General features: G+C 41.5%; 1 protein-coding gene across 3 annotated transcripts in view; it reads right to left on the bottom strand.

Annotated features, from left to right (window-relative positions):
• The window catches only part of PTPRG (protein tyrosine phosphatase receptor type G), a 671,624-nt gene that overhangs the window by 20,051 nt on the left and 638,784 nt on the right, over positions 1-12,789 (bottom strand). For all 3 annotated transcript variants that reach the window (XM_054695203.1, XM_037492051.2, XM_054695207.1), the window contains 5 exons: positions 5,810-5,906; positions 3,055-3,137; positions 2,733-2,867; positions 1,701-1,835; positions 310-482 (listed from right to left, as the gene is read on the bottom strand). In XM_054695203.1, coding sequence (XP_054551178.1) covers positions 310-482; positions 1,701-1,835; positions 2,733-2,867; positions 3,055-3,137; positions 5,810-5,906 — 623 coding nt within the window. The remainder of the gene's footprint in view (positions 1-309; positions 483-1,700; positions 1,836-2,732; positions 2,868-3,054; positions 3,138-5,809; positions 5,907-12,789) is intronic.

The raw sequence follows: 12,789 nt of genomic DNA, 5'->3' as shown, positions 1-12,789 counted from the left end.
TATCCTTTGTCATCAACAGTGAGGATTTTATTAATATAAAATGACGTTATAAAAAGTAGAATGTCATGTTGTGAGAGCAGATTTTGTTATAACCTCCGATGCAGCAGATGCTTTCTTAATGGTGTGAGAACAGAGTTACTTCACATAACACTAACAGGTCTGACTGGCCTGGTCCCAGGGAAAGACCTGGTTTCTACACCAAGCACAGCGTGGCAGGGCCACAGCAGTCCAGGCTCACAAGACCACAGCCCTAGCTCTGCCCACTTCAAATGCTGAGCTACAGGCAAGGGAGAGTGAGGGGTGTCCTACCTGCAGTGCACCAACACAGGGCCCATTTCTGGCATTCGGGCTGCTGAGGATCGCCTCACGAAGGTCAGCACGGGGAGGGCATACTCGGGAACGCCCATGTCTGGCCACTGCGTGTAGTGATACTGGATTACCACCCTTTCATTCTGGCGCCCCTTAGGGTTCCCCTTCTGACCCTAGAGAAAGGTGAAAACAGAGGTCTTTAAACAGGGGTGTGGAGGGAGGGGTGTGTGGCCATCTCATGCCATGAGTGAGACCTTACCTGGCCGGAGAGAAAGTATCAGGTGTCTCTTAGGAAGAAGAGAAACATGGTTTAATATTGTAGCAAGAATGAATGTCTGATTTGGATCCATCCTAAGCACTTTGTAATTAGTCTACAGCCTCCATTTCCTGGGTTCCTGACCCAAGTGCACAAGGCCTCAGGGGGTGTTGGCGTTTATCTGGACCTTCGGGAACCTGTGCTGGCAGCTGTTGTGCACGTTCCAGGAAGTGTGGGGGGAGACCCAAAGTGACAAATGATTCTCAAATCTCCAGAATCAAAAGCAATAATAAATTTGTCTGTCACTTTCATAAATGAGATCTGCAAAGTAGTTTTCCTTTAAGGAGTGGAACATTTTACATTTTAACTACTTTGGATGAAAAATGTCCAAGATATATCAATGGCTGTGATTTTTTTTTTTTTTTTTTTGGTGATATGATTTTTTGATGACTCAGGGTCATTAATCAGCATTAAAGCTTGTAGGGTGTTTGGCTTTGTGCCAAAGGCTTTCCATGGTTTTAACTTTTTAAGTGTTCTGTTAACTCTCACTTTCCTGTTTCTTCATTTTTAGTTGTTTCCTTTTCTCGTATGCAAAATGGCTTAAATTCTTATTTGAATTTAAGCCATTTCTAAAATAAGAGCTGTAAGTGGGGGCCATGTTTTATGAGTGTAACATCCTCCTTTTGTTTGATTTGGTAGGTTATGTTTTGGACCTTGGAACATGCAACAATTTCCCCCCATAAATTAGCGGTAGTCATACCAAAGAGATTGCTCTACATTTGTACAGCTGGTAAAACCACTGTACAGGGGTGACTGGTTAGGTTGAGCCACCTCTAATGCTTTCAGAATATTGGAATTGAAAAGTTCTATCAACAAACAGAGGCTGCTATATTTGTTGCTTACCAAAATCTAGAAAGACCCTTTTTAAAATAATCGAGGCTTCATGAATAAAGAATTCAATCAGGATAGTTAAATGCCAGTATCTTTTATACCATACATTTATGTCAGTCAAAAGAGTTATGAACCAATTTTTCAGAAATAACTTTAAAAACCAAGTTGGTCATTCTCGTTTGGATAATTATTTTCATGCACATTTAAAAAGAGGCCCTGGCAGCCGGTCCAGTTCCTCCCATACCTTTTTCACTTTTGTATTTCTGATGGAAAAACGACGAACGGTGTAGCAGGCGTGTACTTTTGTGCTCTTCAGTGTGACGATAATGTTTCCATACTCCTCACTATTCTCTGTTGGCCAATACTGATCACATTTTCGCTGCAACAAGAAAAAAGTTGTAATTGTCCATGTGATTTCAAATGACAGTGTTTATCACATGGGAAGTTGGGCTGCAGTCAGTCAGGAGAGACCTGCTTATAGCTAAATTTGGGTCGCCAGTGGCAAAGAGGGACTCCACAGTCCAAGTGAAGCTGTAGCGATTCTGAATAACAAACCTAAACCTTAGTCCTGATTGCAGCCTTTCTTTGGTCCCACTGCCAAACTTTCTTCACCTTTTCTCCCTGCCCTTCACCTCAGAAACTTAACTTCTCTTACTAGTGTTAAGTACTTTGTCAAATATATGTGTGATATATGAATGTTCAGTATTTGTCTTTGTTGTTCTGACTTGCTTTACTGCACGAGTTCCTCCTACTCTGCTGGCTTAGCCCTTTATCAGTCTAAATCAGCCTCATCTAATGTAAGATCATAACCTAAAATTCTAAAATATCATCATCTTAAAAGTTTTCCTGATCATGGGCAAGATGTTTAAGCAAGCTTGTGCATCCCTGGGTCTGAACTATTGTCAATACTAGTTCCCTGACTACAAGTTTCTTCTTACTTCCTTGCTTTTGTTCTATCTGTCCCTTGTACCTGGGATGTCTTTCCTTCTCTTTTAAGCCTGCCTCACTGCTTAAATATCCCCTCAGCTATTAGCTCCTTTATAGTAGAGGCTGCATTTTCACCCTATACTTTCTTCATTTCTATCATCACATTTAATCTATTCTTGCAAGTACTTAGCTCTCTTTCTCAACAGACCTCAAGCAAGGTGTGGGTGGAAAGGACACTTCACTTCTGTAACTTCTTAGACCTGGTCAAATTGTACCCTAAAGCAGGTAGCCCAGGAATACTTTCTGAATGAGGGAATGTGATTAAGATATTAAGCCAAGAGGCTCTTACTCTTCCTTTTTCCACAAGATTCGTAATCATGATAATGATTCCAGTGTTTTGTTCCCAAATCATCCGCCAGAAATCTTCAAATGTAGACTTTAAAGGTCCCTGTGTGGCGATGTATGCTTTTGCTTTGTTGTAACCCTTCAAAGATGACACAGCACAAAGTAAGACGAAAGCAGTATCACGGAGTGGTTAATCATTCAAGTGCCTTCCATAGTGAATAGGCTGTGTTTCTAGTGAAAGCTCTTTGCAGTATTAAAAGGTGTTCATGGTCTCTGCAGTACCCTTCAATTACCAGAAACAGGCTTATAAAAAACATTTGACTTACATCGACATAGTTTGCATTAATGTAGTCGCTGTGCTTAGAGTCTTTTCCTGGTAAAGGTCTTAACTTCACCCTACTGTGATCATCTATAGAAGGAAAAAAAAATGTGTAATTCAAAATCTAGCAGCTTTCTAAAGCACAAAGCAAGGCAAACAGGCAACGCGGCATCTCTCAGAGCGCCCGGAGAAGCCCTTTGGCAGATAACTAAAAGTTCAAAGCCATCCCCAAAACCCAGGGGCACTTCTACCTCACGTACTGACCTGAGAGTACCCCAAACAGGCAAATTGAGGTTCTTTGTTAGTTCATGTAAAGCAACTGCAACCTGCAACCCTCAAAAACTTCCTTCTCCTATATTTCAAAACCAAGTTCCAAGGTCTTTGATTACCCACTTACAATGGCATCAAAAACCCTTAGAAATAAACTTATCAAAAGAAGCACAATATTTGTAAAATGTAGACATAAAACATTGTTGAAAGAAATGAAATTTAACCTAAAAGAAAGGGAAGATCCTGTCTTCATGAAGTAGAAGGCAATATTGTTAAGATGGCAGTGCTCCCCAAATTAATCTACACATTCAATATGATCCAAATCCAGATTCTAGCAACATTTTTGCAGTGATAGGTAAGCTGATCCCAAAATTTATTAGAAACACAAGGAAGCTAGAATAGTCAAAATAATCTTAAAAACAAAGTTGGACAACTCAGTTTTTTTTTAATTTCATAACTTACTACAAAGCTAGTAATTTAGACAGTGTAGTAGTGATATAAAGTGAGATAGACTTACTAATGGAAAGAATTGAGACTCCAGAAATAAACCCTTACTCTTTTTTTGCCTTCTTAAATTTTCTATTTAAATTTTTTTTTTTAAAGATTTATTTATTTATACAAGCACTGGGTACAGTCAGAAGCGCGGGAGGGTGAGAGAATTCACCAGAGCCAGAGCGGGGAGCAGAGCAGGCAGAAGGACCCAAGTACACTGCTGAGGGGAGCAGCGGGCGGCAGGAGAGGTCTGCGCACCATGTGGGACCCTCCTCCGGTGGCCGGGGAGCAGCTGGGGATCGAACTGGCGCTGCAGGGGCCGCGTGCAGCTTCGCAACCCAGCGCTCAACCGCTGCGCCACCGGGGAGGCCCCTATTTAATTTTTTGGAGGCAACACTGTATGAGGTAGAGATAAAGGATCAAACCACTTCAGATGTATGTTGTACCTCACACCCACCACCAAGGCACCCATATTCTATGGTCTGTTGATTTGTCAATAACAGGGGTGCTAAATAACTCAGCCTGGGGGGAGGGGAGGCATGAAAAGCTTCAACATTACTAATCATTAGAGAGATACAAATCAAAATCACAATGAGATATCACACTCAAAAATTATCAAAATGACCCACAAAAAAACAAAGTAGCAAGTGTTAGGGAGGATGTGGAGAGGATGGAACCCTCATACCTTGGTGGGAATGTAAAATGGCAGAGCCATTTCAGTAGTTTCTCAAAATTTAAGCATAAAGTACCCTATGGCCTAGGTATTCCATTCCTCTGTCTATACCTATACATGTCTACACGAAACCTAAACAAATGTTCAGAGCAGCATTATAGTAGTCAAAGTGTAGAAACAATTCATGTCTAACACATGAGGAATGAATAAGCAGAATGTGGTATCAATACCATGGAGCGTTTAGCTATAAAAAGGAAAGAGGTACTGATATACAGTCCAAATGGATAACTTTTGAACATACTCAGTAGAAGTGGGCACAAAAGGCCATATACTGGATGATTCCATTTATATGAAATGTCCAAATAGGAAAACATATAGAGATAGGAAGTAGGTTTTTCGGAGCTGTGCAAGAGGGAAAAATTGGGTATGAGGGTCTCATTGGGATACGGAAAATGTTCTAAAACTGAGATAGTGGCAACAGTTATACAACTCTCTCACATACTAAAAACCACTGTAATGTCACTTAAGTTTACATTTAACTTCAAATTGTGGACATTATAGTGTGTGTGTGAATTGTAGGTCACTGAAATAGTATGCTAAGAAGAGTCTTTATTATAGTGTTCAAATTTAAATGGTCCAATTTAAATACGCTATTATATAAAATTCTGTGTTATGTGTTATCATAATGTGTATTTACAATAAACAGCTGTGCCCCTGACCTTAATAGCAAAGCATATTTCTTCCATTAGTGATGCAAGCCTTAATGTCTGTGGCAGGTAGCATTTTGACCACATTCTGTGCTTAGGTGGTCCTCGAGGCTCCCCAAGAACAATGCCTATTAATCTGAATCCCAAACCTCCTGGATTCTCCTGACTTAAGCATATGGGCCATAAGGACCAGAGGCTCATCATGTAAGGTAGGGAGCTAAGGTAGTCTTAGAAAGATCACTTTGAAATTCAACTCTCTTGACTCAATTATTGGCATTTATATTGAAAATCTGGTTCTCACTGGCTAAAAGCAATGTCAGGATAGTCAAGTGACATTCCAACTGTGCTTCCCACGTCTGATATGAAATCAGTTCATGAGAAAATAGTGAAGCTCAGACCATTTCCTTTTCATCACCTTATTATCAAACTGGCATCTAATGAATGGCTAAGGAGGCAGAAATGTGCCCACTTCTTATACACCGGACATCGGGCTAATGAGGCGTTCTTGCAATTGTAATTCTTTCTGGACATCCTAATTCTGATACTTGGCTTTCAGCTTATACTCAGCATGAAGATCTAATTTCCTTGCAGTTGAGGAGAGTTAAAAGTTTATTACTCACATGCTAAAATGTTGATGTATCTGTTTTTGTGCTTGTTATCTGGATGATTGGAATGTTCTGCAGTAATGTTCATATCAGCTGTACAGCGCTGTACTTCCTAGGGATGAAAACAAGCAGAAGATTTCAAAGATTTTAGATGCATTTCACAAGTTTAACAGTACGGTTGTAGAAAGAAACTACAGATTCAGAGGCATGGAATATTACTTACTCCCCGGCTATAGACACCATTACCTCCCCAAACTCAACTTCAGGGGTAACTATTGACATAGCCGTAACAAATGTGTGAAAGATGTGAAGATAATTCATCAATCATCTACTTTATTCCACATTTTGATCTAGGCCTGGGATTACAAAACAGCATCTCTTTTTGAATGTGTCTTAGTCTGGTGGGTGAGAAAAATGTACAAGATGGTAATGACAGTCAGATGTGATTAGTAGAAAAGACGCCAGAAGAAACTATGATGGGAGCATACAGGAAGAGAGGAAGGTTTTAGACAGGAGATAATGCACCTGAGCCTTAGAGAATGAACAGGAATACACCAAGCAGAAAGATATTCTCAAGCATGATTTGCAATGTTTGTTGACTATATAACCTTGTTTAGAACTATCAGACTTCAGACAAGGACTCAGTCTGAAATGACACGGATCTTCAACCCAATAATCATACATGGCTCAGTTATGTACAGTCCTAGAGAATTACCTGTTATGTCCAACTTTACTTAAATTATCCTTCTTTAGAAAAACAGCCACGGAAGAAGTAACCCAGGTAAGGTTGCTGAAAAACTAAATACTTCTACCCTGTGTGCTCCAAACCCAACTAATCAGGGAGCCATTAGCAGTGCACAGATGCCACAAAGAGCAGGAGCAAAGTGACACAAAATTATCAGGAGAAATGTTTTACATGGAACAGATGTAACAGAGTTTAGGAACACAGAGACTTTTTTTCACAAAGGAATTGCATAGCAATTATGGATGTTTCCACAGCTTTTACATTAAGCATAAGGAAAACGAGGAGCTGGTTGTCTTTTCTAGTCACTTCCCTGCTAGGAGTCCCTCTCTTCTCTCCAAGGAGGAACTCACTGAAATCAAAGAATTTAACAAAGGTATGAACACAAAGGCTCCCTATTTAGTCACAGAAACCATAGATTCGCTGAGTCTTGGAAGCTGTCTATGGAATTTTTCACAATTGCTGGTCGTTCCAGTTGTCCACTAAAAAAATGAAAACGAAAAAGCCCCACAGGCATTAATTCAGCACACCTCTCTGGGGGAAGTTTGTGTTTCATGACAATCCCTCCTCTCCTCTGACTCTTACAAAATGGGACAAACTTTGCTTTTTTCTGTTCTATTCCAAAATGTTTCATAACCTGGAATTTGGCAAACTCAGGCTTCAAGGAGCTGATGGCCGCCTTCGGCTCTTTTGTCTCCAATACGACAATGAAGTGTGAGCACAAAGTCATGAGTCTCAGATCTGAACACCTATGAGGACAGAAGCAATGCTGGCCATAGTCAGAATATTTGGGGGACCCGCCTTTTAGAACTGCCTCAGAAGTCGGTAGTATATTCTTTTGAAAAGTATCCAAACAGAAAACCTTTAAAAATGGAAGTGTATTCTGAAAGACATTACGTTCGATCTATATACAAATCCCTGAATTAAGCTGAAATCCTTGGGCTCTGGGGTTTGGAAAACCATACCTTTGGCATATACCTCCTTCAGGTGTCTGATGCTGAGGTGTCTGGCTGGTGCTGAGAGGTTTTAGCATAAAAATACTTTCATTTGAGATTCATCCCATTTATTGATATTTGTCCCCCTTCTGTGTGGCTCTGTTTGCACTGGCCATAGACTGAGGCTGGGCCTCTATTATAATATAATGCAATTGACCAGTCTGCTTGGGAGCAGCTGTCTGCACTGTTTAAAGCAGTCATTCAATATGGCCAATCAAACGCTTTGTTATCTAAAACCTTTGGTCAGATCTGTTGCCTCTATTCCACTTTTCCAATTATGTGAATGATAGAAAACAAAGAATAGTCATAAATAATGTTAAATCTGATTTTATTAGAACCCCGGGGGTTTGCCTAAGGCCTCTGACTTTGTCTTGTGGATAATAATGTCATCTGTAATTCCTTGCAGTGCTGCTTGGCTCATTTAGATGCTGATAATATCATCTGATCCTGGAGTGGCTTTTCTCTATCAGAACTGGCATTTCAAAGTTAATGTGATTTTAATAGGTGTTAAAACCCTTTGAAGTGACACTGGCTGATGGACTGTGTGGAGTAGTGCTCTATTCGGCGCTGAAACACAGTTTAATATTTAAGCTTGTTTGTATTGGACTGTCTATAACAAAACTCGAATTCTCAAAATGAATATTCTGAGTATCACCAGGCACATGCCCACAGACAAGAGCTAACCAAAAGCAAGAGGTTTCCAATAAAGTCAAAATTTAAAAACGGACACAGAAGAGCACTACAAGTGGACTGACTCAGAATTCTCGGGAGAGGACCAGGGCTGGATGACCTTATGCCTGGTGTGGCTGAAGCCAGAGGCTGTCCAAGGGCAGGTGGGGACCCAGTTTTCTACCATTTGTGGCTCAATTGAAAATAATAACTGAAGAAAAATACATCCAGCAATCTTTCAGAGTCCTCAGCTTCACAAAGCAAGCCGAAGAGAGAATATTCTGGACCTGGTACCAAGTGTTAGACGGAGCGTATCTAACATTCTCAGTCTGAGCTCGGGCGGTCCCCACTGTGTTCAGGGAACTGTTCCACAGACTCAGGAGTTCAGCCCAGGACAGCAGCCCCAGGCTGAGTGTGGGACACAGAAGCAGCCCTCCCGGTACTGCTTCCACCGTGTCTCGCATTTCCCTGCCTCTCCTCTGAGCACGCTACAAACTGTGGCTATGCTGCTTTTCTCCTTGCAGCTTTGACTTTGCTATTCTCTTACTCTGAGACTTTGGACAGATTCCAAATTCCTGAGTGAGGCTTTCCCATCCTATCTCCCGCTAGCACCCTTCCCCATGCCAGACAGTTTCGAGTCTATTGCTTTTGAAAGACCTCATGATTTCCTGCTGTTGCCTCACTGCCATTACCTGTTCTTCCCTCCCGGTCTGAAGCCACAGGCCTTTATCGAAAATGATGGCCTTACCCCTCCAGGAACCCAGCCCACTTTTGGAGAGCACTACATCGTAGCGCCTACTGCCCTGTAGCTAATCTTTAAAATAACTTTCCTTAGGTGATTTGTGAGATTGGGTTAAGTCACTTTCCCCCCTCAATCTTTATAAAAACTTCGACTTATCTCACTATGATTTTTTTCATATGGAGGATTTAAAATATTTCTCTTGAAGCTATTGAAGACGCAGCTGGCATTCTGTCACAGAGGAAGCTCTATGGGGTCTTCTCTGTCCCCGTGCACGGAGGCAGTCTACCCTGGGACTCCACGCCACGCCGTGGCGACACTACATCTCTGCATCTCACATGATGTCACTGTGGCCACTGGTCCCTCAGCACATGGGCTCAGGTGGACAAAGCTTTGTTCTCTTGATTTAGGATGAGCAACCGGCCCAAGTTTAGCTCAGCTTGAGTTAATTGGAACAGAGGCGATTCCCCCAGGATCTCATCAAGGGGTATGGGACCTCTGGTCTCATCTCTGCATTCAGCTTTGCTTCAGACTCCTGCTTATTAATTCCCTTGACCCCAGAGCCTCGCTCCTCCCTTTTCTTCAAAGAGTGTGCTAACATTGCACCGTAGAAGCCTCTCGGATGATGACTGTGAAGGCTGGTCAAGAGGGAGGCTGAAGTCTATGCAGGTAATGGATGGAATATTCATGAACAGTATATTGAGACAAGGATAAATGTAATTTCCAGTGACTGCAGTATCTGCTAGAGGTATAATGTCCCTGCTTTGAACAGTCTCCAGAATATGTCTGATCAAGACAGAAACCTTACTTTTGGCATCACTTCTAGCCCAACATCAGCATTGCCACCGAATTATTTTTCTATTTCTCCTTCAAGCCACAAAGTTCTGAAACTACGGCAGCTATTTAATAGGTGGTTTTTTTTTTTTTTCCCATTTCCATCTCCATCCAAGATTTTAAACCAAGATGGGGCAAGTAGAACTCTGAAAAAACCACTCAGAATTCACAGGAGCCCTTCTCCTGTCTCCTCTTCCAGAGCTGTTCGTATTGGTACTTACTCTGCATTGCCCTCTTCCTGCTTTACTTGTGTACATTCTTGTCTCCAACATGCCACCCCTCGCCCCCCATTTCCTTGTGACTGAACTCCCAAGGACAAGGTCTCTATTCTCTGTGCACCAATATAGATCCAGAGACTAGGAGGCACTCAGTAATTTTGATGAGTTGTTTTATCTCCTCTTAATGGCCAAGTATCAACTGTTAAGTGCTATTTCTCTATAATCTTCACATTTGTTTGATTAATTTTAGGTCTCCATTCAGATTGGTACTACATTTTTAATGACAGATTCATAACTATCTGGGAAGTTTCTAGACTCTAAAGATCAGGGTCCTAGCACTCTTAGTCAAGGACTCCTTATTTTGGTTGCTCTCTGCAACCCCCTCCCCCCGCCTTTTTTGGTGAAGGCAATTACTGGCACATGGATTATTACATAGTCAGTTCTAGACAGTCACTGACAATTTTGGTTTCTTCTCCTGACTTCTGTTTAGGAGACAGTTAATGAGAGCCTGGAGGGCTACAAGGTGAACAGTGGGCTTGAGACACCCCGATCTTAAGCCCACTGCTGCCATTTCAAAACAGAGCCCCCTGATAGCACAGCTTTCTCATGGACAAAATTTCCTCATCTATAAAACGTACATTAAAACAGTTCTCGCTCTGAGGACTAAGTAATGCGTGCGGTATGCTATGTAAACAGAAGCCACTGCTATTCCACAGAAAAGGACCTGGAAATCTGGGGTGCAGCTAACTGCTCTCTTACAAGCATAATCAGGGTCTTGTTTTGCTGTCTTTCAATTTACACAAAATCTCTCTCTCTCGGACCTTCCTGCTGTCGTCTGTCTCTTGTTTGTAAAATAGCCTGAACAGTTGCTTCTATAATCAGTTATCAGTTTTCCCTTTTACCAGGGCTACAATAAAGGAATAATTCCTGTTTTAAAGTAGTTCAAATTTTCCCTAAATTAGAAGATGACAATATGTTAGTACACTTTTATACTGTCTGGTCCTCAGCCCCCCTCCCTGTATGTTGCTGCCTTATTCACAGAAGAAAGGATAGTCTTCCTATTTTGATTACCTGATTTTAAACCTTTCAAACCAGAAGAGATGGGAAATGACAGTGCAGAACAATGCCTCCTGCCTCCCTCCTCCCTGCCTCGCCCTCCCTCCCACTCTCTTAACCACCAGCTAACTAATGCTTAAGCTATAAAGTTCAATATAGGCGACAAAAGCTTCTAGCCATAGTATTTTTTTTAAGGGTAGAAAAGGGTGCAGATGCCCAGGATTTGTTAAGAGGCATGATTTTGATGCTGCAAAGCCCATTTTAAGTCAGATTAAGTTTACAGAGGTGTAGCTGATTATTTTGAATAATTAAATGGTGTCAAAACCAGCTGTGATGAATAGCACTGGGGTCTCAAATCATAAATAATTGAGAAACTGGAGTTGCATTTGATCATCCTGATCAAATTCTGATCTCCAGAGGATAAATGTTTGTCCTGAATACCATCAACATTGTTAAATGCCTCAATATTCTTGCTCAGTCATCCAGCCAACAGTCAATTGAACTAAATCACTTTAACACCACACATATTTGCTGTCCTCATGAATACAAAATGTTTGACTTTAAACCATGTTCTTTGTAGTTGAATAGGCACCTTTTTTGGGTAAGCATCTAATAGCCACATTAAATACTTGACATGTTTTTGTCTGTTCCACAAAACATATGACACTGGAAAATAAATCAGAGGGCTCCTTTTTTCTACCACTTTTGCTTTGAGCCTGCTCAAAATACAAAATATAAACAACAAGCTAAGAAAGACTTCATTAAAAATGATTCGTTGATATAATTGCCTTTAGGATGGCCTTTGCGACTCTGGATTTGCATAGCGACAGGGGCCTAATTTTACTTCTCATGGTCCTTGCAGAAAATGTCACCTGCACGGCTCCTGGAGCACGTCAAAGTGCACCCTTCCATTACTCTGCATTGGCTCACGTAACCCACTGTGTGCAAAGAGGCGGGCAGGTGAGCAGCAGCATCATAGTTTCCATTTTAAAGTAGAAATGAGACAGAGAAAGGAACCGATTCACCACAAAGCTAGAAGACAGCTGAGCTGCCATGAAAACTTGGCCTCCTCGGCACAACTCTTGCTGCCAGAGATGTGCCTTAGTTAAGCGCCTCAGTGAAGAAAAGGGCAGTCTGTTTAATAGCTCCTCATTGACACCCTGTCACTGTTGAACTGGCACAGAACCCAGAGCTGGCAGGGTGATGCGTGCTGCTCTCCACCTTGTTTCCTGCACACCAGTTCTTAAAATCAGAAGGCTGTGTTAACCCATGTCTTCTCTCCAAGGATTAATGATTGCGAAAACCACCACTATCAACCTTTGCATGGGCTTAACAGTTACCCTAGCACTTTCAAAGATGTTAATCATTTACTTTTTCCAACTTTAGGATATAGGTGGCATTAACACCATCTTAAAAAACGAGGAAACAGGATCAGAGATGAAGTGACTGGTCCAAGGATAATGAAGCTCATGAGCACGGAGCCAGTATCCGCTTAGCCAGGCTTCAAATTCGCTGCCTCCTCTACACTGTGTACATCCCAGAGAGGACGTGGAATTCAGAGTCCTGTCCTTTGTAATATGACGGTTGTCCCAGTTAGAATTAAGATGAAGAGAGAACTCAGGTTTGCTCTTTTCTATCACTAAGTCTGCTACAGAAGTACGTGGTCAGGACACATGCAACTTTACTGGGACAAGAATGCTGGTTAAAATTCTAAGTGTAAAGAAAGGAAAAAGGAAAAACAG

Source organism: Talpa occidentalis, unplaced genomic scaffold, assembly GCF_014898055.3.
Source record: "Talpa occidentalis isolate TD23 unplaced genomic scaffold, MPIMG_talOcc4v2.1 talOcc4.10, whole genome shotgun sequence".
Classification (NCBI taxonomy): Eukaryota; Metazoa; Chordata; class Mammalia; order Eulipotyphla; family Talpidae; genus Talpa; species Talpa occidentalis.
The sequence above is the reverse complement of the archived record's forward strand: the minus strand, read 5'-3'. Positions and strand labels throughout refer to the sequence as shown.